The following is a 6,529-nucleotide window of genomic DNA, read 5'->3' as shown; positions in this document are numbered from 1 at the left end:
GTCTTCGCCTATTGGGTCAGTTAGTCCTTCCTCACAGTGAGCTGGTCTCAATCATGATGTTTCTGACCTAAGGCCCCCTTTCCACTAGGACGGCGATCGTGCTGCGCTCTCACTGCGACCTAAATAACATATGTGAAACCTTCGCTTTCACACTGGGTATATCATACAAAACGTAAAAGTGTGATTGAGAAGACAACAAAACACACAAAGTGTAACAAGATTCGTTTACTGATACAATTCGTTTAACGATGTGTCAAATTGTAGGTCGCAGAGAGAGCGCGGCGAGAGCGCCGTCCTAGTGGAAAGGGGGTATAAGGCAAAGGGATGCTGTTACAGTTTCAATGTAGCCCTATAACCTTGGAGTGGCTTTCGGGTCACAACTTGAAATGACCTTCAGGTCTTGTTGTGTGGCGACTATTAAGTAAAAAATAAAAACATTTGAGGGTACCTGGGACAATGCGTTTATAACTTTTCTCTACACGAAACGACTTACCATACAAGTTTCACATGTAGAACGTTTATTCATCCATCTTTTAATATTTAGAGACTGACATAAGCTATACTTTCTTGTCCTGCAAATATGTAATGAATTGTAAAAAAAAGTATTATGACTTTAAAAAGACAAAAAGACTTTTGAACAGTAGAAAAACAATCAGAGAGTTTTAGTAGTAGTCAAGAGAAAGTAGACTTGCATTATACTTGTATTTTTGCTTAAAGTCAGTCGGCTACTTGTGATGTTTTGTTTAGTTTGTATGTTTTGATGTGGAAGACATTACGAAAGTCTCGGTACTTTTGTTGCGTCGATAAAGATGATACTAAATGCAACATCAATTGATGTCTAAATATTGCAGGTTTGGAAAAGTAAGTAGGAATCAGTGTGCTACTACTTTTAAATGACGTGAAGCAAACTTGAACGGTTTCCTTCCAGTATCATGGATGCAATGACATAATGAAACGTAGATTGATATAGCTGATTCCCAAAACAAGGGGACTTCATAAACATTCTGGAACTTTCTTGAATTTCAAGTTTGCTACTTGTATCAAGGGACGCCTTAGAATGATTAAGTCATAAGTAAAAACGTGCTGATTTTTTCTTGTGTTTTGATTAGCAACTAAAGCTTGCTGTAGAATGAAATTAAAATGATGGTGTATGACATTTTGTATCAAATTTTTGTATCAACGTTACGCCCCCTTTAGGTTTTCACTCGGGCGGCAACATTTTGCAACCAAAAATCTTCTCCGTATTCCAAAGGAATAACATTGGTTAAGACATTAATTTGGTGTAGTTTGTTCATTTCAAGTTACTCACTCAAAAATCATGTTCAGGTTATAAAGCCATTCTTCATACAAATGGAAAGGTGACCCAATAGTACGTGCACACCAGAGGTGACTGTTACAATGACAAAACGAAAATTCTTACCTACTATCTTGTTTCTTTGAGAAATCGGAATAACAGTACGAGGGGTGATCAATAAGTCCTCGGCCTCATCCAGAAATAACAAGCACAACTCAGATTTTGAGGCACAACTTCATAGTATGAAGTCTTTTATCAATATCCTCCAAATTACAAATCATTGGAGTCATTACTTTCCCGGCATTCGTTTTATCTAAATTAGATGGCAAGTGACGAGAAAAAGAAGGGTGAAGTGTGATCAAACAATTTGACCCGTACACTTCAGATCGCAGCTCAATTGTCCACTTTTTTTCGTTATCCCACAGATAATACTATAACTTTATAATTGTTGTCATGAAATGTGTAATTCAGTCACTGACACTTGTCCTAGTTTAGAAAAAATGTGTTTTAGGTTTATCTGTATAGAAGAAGTAAATCAGAACAATGACTTGGTTTTGCATAAAATCTATTTATTACTCCCTCCAAGCTGACCCATTTGCCTTCATCCCTCAACCACCTCAACTTACCAACTTATGTCTTAACATTGACAAAATAGTAAGTGGATAAAACAAGAGGACTAAAATACTTTGACAAAGACAGCTACCAACACGTAAACTGAACCCGATTACGACATGACATTTTTTGCTATTCTAAAATACATGTAGATATGAACATTGGTACTAAGCCATAAAATCACACAGTTCCATTCACTCTTGCACAGTTAAGAACCTCTTGTCTACAACCATCCTCTGTCACCATTCATTTTCACTGGCCATTTGTTGAGACGAAATTTGACTGTACTTTGTTACTAAACCGACAGATGTAAGATACAAATCCACCATTTCTGTATGAGTAGCCTTACCAATACCGACATCAAACAAGCGGCCTTTATCAAAGTTGAAAATAGATAGTTATGCAGGAATGAATATTACGGGAACAAAACACACCTACTCCCTCCCACTACCACAGCAAATTCTCAAATACGATCCATAACTGGCCATATTCTTCATATCGCTAACATCGTCGTTCTTCTACGTACTGTTATAGTGAAAATGTAGGACAAGGGATGATTACAAATTCAAAACAATGGTACAAAATTAATTTTGCGCATCTCATTTTCTCAAGATTTTGACATGATTCATTGTAACAACGTGTTTTGAACGGAACTCTCCATCTCTGGCATTACAGGATTCGTCATTGTGTAATGAATATGAGTATCACTGAGGAGGAGGAGGCTGGTCCCTGCTCTTTAGCTCTTTATCCTCCGCAAACTCCATGATGAAGGCAGTAGCCGCAGTTGCTCCTTGCTGTAAATTTGTATAAAATAAGGGAAACTCTTAGTTGCCATTCTCTCCTACGCTTTTGAAAACATTGTATATTTTCTACAATTATAGTAGCTATCTAATAGCGTCGTTATATAATTTAGATGCATGAACAAAGCATGAGATGAGTACCTTTTTGATTTCAAGAAACTGTATTGTACATGAAATAGTATGTGTGCTACAGAAAACAACACTATGAAATTGTAAGGCCGTTATTGCACGAGTATCACATTCAGATCAACTGAACGAGAGGACTAAGATTTGATACATCCGCGTTTGTCAAATGAAAATTGATAATTGAACGATAACCTTGAGATTATAACAAAGGTCGTTATCTAGGGATGTGGTTGGATTTTATTTCCATTTCAAGTTGAAACCAAAGAATCGGTCCCATGCCTCATGAAACCATTCAGCAAATGTAGATGCAATTTTGATTGTAGATTTTCTTTAAGAATAACTGCACTAATAGCAGATCTACATTTATGAAATGAAAATGAATATAGTACTTACAGCCATGAGGAACTCCATGTCCGTAGGAGCCATGTCAAAGTCCATGGTAGAGAGATAGTCCACGTCCACCCCGATACACCGGTCTATGTCCTGCTCCTGAACAAATTTTAAAAAATGTAACGTTAACAATTACGGAAATGTTTGGCCTTTAGAGTCATGGGATGTTCATGAAAATTCATAAACAAATGAACAGGTCTACTTCCCAATATATTCTCGACCGTTAATAATGATAATCGTTATCGCAAATTCATGCCCGAGAGCTAATTGCAGACACAAGTCACAAGTAAAGCAGTGGTATACATAATTGTATACTTAACAGAGAAGGAAAATCAGATCTATAGATAAAACAAAAGAGAAATAGCGTCTAATCTAAATTCAATTCTTCGCGCCAACCGGAAATTAATGAATAGAGGAATCCTCACAACGCTGGGAACAAGAGCACAAAATGGCGTGTAGTTCACAAAACATACTCTAATAGATCACAAACAGTGACGTAACGGCAGGTGCAGGATGTTGTGATGAGATTTTATGGCCCAGCCACTCAGGTAATTATAAGGTTCAGAAGGTAGTGAGAGACAGAATCTACCCCGGCCAGCAACAAAAACTGTACGCGGACTCGGTCGCTTCGTTCGGTGGTTATAGGAACCGGCCATGTATCATAAATATGGCACCGTATACACCTCAGGGCGGGTCATTAACCCTATATTCTATGTTTTTATATAGTAAAAAAAGTCAGCAAATCATAATCTTCATAGAACAGAATGAAATAAAACTCATTGTTGCGATACATTTACTAAGATCTTGAGATGGCCTCGTCTATCTCTACGGAATAGTAGTTTGTTTACTACATATATGTAGCTTTATATGTTGGGGCATATATAATACACATAATTATACACTTACAGAGATTGAGTTCTTGCTGCCCACAAAGTCCATGAGAGTTCCGTAGTACTGTCCGGCAGTCTCAACAGATCTGGTACCCAGGATCCTTCTCTTAGCCACCTGTAGAGGCGCGTAGTTCTGGTACATGTTCAGCATTCTGTCCACCGTCAGCTGTTTAACAGGGGGAAGCAATGGTCAGAAATCTGTTGGTATCCTAATATGGTGCTCAGAATCTTTTTTATTACTTTCAAATGATCAAGTGTTCAGCCTATTTGCGAGTGCAACTGATGAAATTTTTATAGCCTTATGCACAAACATGTACGTTACACTTTTTTCATACAAATTCTACTTCAGTTCCAATGTGTATGTCTATGCCGTGGAATTTATCAAACGCAGAGTATTCATACAAGCTTGCACCATGAAAATATTTGAAGCATAATACTGCAACAGCGCGATGTATAAATACATAACCAAAAATGTGCAACCCTGAAAAGCCTGTGTAGGTATAACCATGAGTCACCCCGTTTGTTCACAACATTGGACCAAGGCAAAATTACTGAGTAAAAATGCCTATCAAAAGTATCCTATCATGTGTTATACTATCTCCGCTTTACTTTTTGGCAGGCTATCCCTCTCAGAACATAAAACTGATGATACACAAGCCAAATCAACAACCACCGCAACTGATTACAATAATACGTGTACCTCCCTTTCCACATACGTTATGATAACATGAAGATATACCTTTCCATTGACGTCGAGAAACAGCATCTGGAATGCCACGTCCTTAGAAGGTGCCTGCATGGACTTGATGTCCTCTTCGGTTACAATCTAAGAAAGACATGAAACGTTATAATATTAAACGGTACTGATAACAAATTAGCTATATGATGATATAGCAAGTATTTTTACTGTAACAAACCAATGTTTCACTGTGTGCACTACTGTGCAGCACACTTTAGAATGTTTCGTATTTCCACAACTGTCAATAAAATCATATCCAGTTCTGGCAGCCATTTTGAAAAGTTCTCTCACGAGAGCCCAGTCTGGCGAGATTTTACGTGATCTTACACGAAATGGAGGCCTCGGCATAGACTAGCAGTGATGCATCTTACATGGTAAGTTGCTGTTGAGTGCTTGGTTTTGTAGCAACATTGATGACACCAACTGAAACTACTCTGTGATAACAGATTAGATAAGATTGTTCAGAACTAGTCTCTAGAGAGTTATGGATTGTACAATGTGGCAAAGATACGGTGAAGAATTGACCAGGAGTCAGTCCACGATCAAACCCTGCGCTGACAAAACTCCAACGTAGCCAGCGTAGTTAGTTTGATAAAGACTAATTCAGAACAACGTGCGTTGTAACAGACCTCGAAAAAATGCTGCTTGGCTTCCTCGATTGTGATCCTCGGTTCCTGCGGTGGTGGTGCAACTGTTGCTATCGAAAATCCTCCAGCCTGGAAAAAGATCCATAAAGGAGAACTTAAAACTTGTCTTTTCTTCCGTTCATAAATATGTAAAGCCGGGCCAAATATGTTGTTCTTCATTTCAACTGTACTGTTCTGTAAGTTACATGCATAAAAATCACCTTTAACCGGTTAACCAGTGCTGAATGAAAGGCTTAATGCCCACACTAGTCATGTCAGGACTTCAAAAACACAAATCAGTTTACATTGTTACATGTCCAATTGTCCAATATCATTTGGTAGATACGTATAGCAGGGTGGGTAAGTAATAAGCCAAGAATAGACCAAAAAAAGGCAACAGAAATCTGACATCTGACCACTTTTTACGTTACTACCTGCTAAAACTTTTAGAAGAGATGAATAAAGCTAGATAAAGACAAGTCACGAAGAGCTATTAGAATCTGAGAGTATGACATAAGTATTTGCTGCTATTGTAGAAATTCTGAGGGGCGAGTAAGAACAGACTGAAGAAACAACACCCCGACTCCCGGGATTCGAACCCGCGCCGAACCCGGGCAGCCGGATCACAAATCGAACGTGCAAACCGTTCGGCCAAAGGGCTTAGGCGTCTTCGGTTTAGCAGTCCTTGAACACCACTGTTACACTACTCCCCCTTTTCTTTTCAAGATTCGTCCTCGAATCTCCGAGATCGACATCCCTGTGTGGCACATATTAGCCTGTTACTCACAGGGCCGGCGTGGGAACCATTGTAGAAATACGAGGGGCGAGTAAGAACAGAAATAAACAACATCCCGACTGCCGGGATTCGAACCCGCGCCGAACCCGGGCAGCCGGATCACAAATCGAACGTGCAAACCGTTCGGCCAAAGGGCTTAAGCCGTTAGGCGTCTTCGGTTTAGCAGTCCTTGAACACCACTGTTACACTATGCTGGATGGTCAAACCGGGTTATTACATTAAATGCCGCTGTTGCGTAATATTGAGCTTGACTCCT

General features: G+C 39.1%; 1 protein-coding gene across 2 annotated transcripts in view; it reads right to left on the bottom strand.

Moving 5' to 3' along the window:
- Positions 1 to 1,842: 1,842 nt before the first annotated feature.
- LOC118406738 overlaps positions 1,843 to 6,529 on the bottom strand; it is a 12,875-nt gene continuing 8,188 nt past the window's right edge. For both annotated transcript variants that reach the window (XM_035807036.1, XM_035807035.1), the window contains 5 exons: positions 5,481 to 5,567; positions 4,852 to 4,938; positions 4,129 to 4,278; positions 3,226 to 3,321; positions 1,843 to 2,700 (listed from right to left, as the gene is read on the bottom strand). In XM_035807036.1, coding sequence (XP_035662929.1) covers positions 2,611 to 2,700; positions 3,226 to 3,321; positions 4,129 to 4,278; positions 4,852 to 4,938; positions 5,481 to 5,567 — 510 coding nt within the window. In that variant the 3' untranslated portion in view covers positions 1,843 to 2,610. The remainder of the gene's footprint in view (positions 2,701 to 3,225; positions 3,322 to 4,128; positions 4,279 to 4,851; positions 4,939 to 5,480; positions 5,568 to 6,529) is intronic.

This window comes from Branchiostoma floridae, chromosome 19 (genome assembly GCF_000003815.2).
Source record: "Branchiostoma floridae strain S238N-H82 chromosome 19, Bfl_VNyyK, whole genome shotgun sequence".
Lineage (NCBI taxonomy): Eukaryota > Metazoa > Chordata > Leptocardii > Amphioxiformes > Branchiostomatidae > Branchiostoma > Branchiostoma floridae.
The sequence above is the reverse complement of the archived record's forward strand: the minus strand, read 5'-3'. Positions and strand labels throughout refer to the sequence as shown.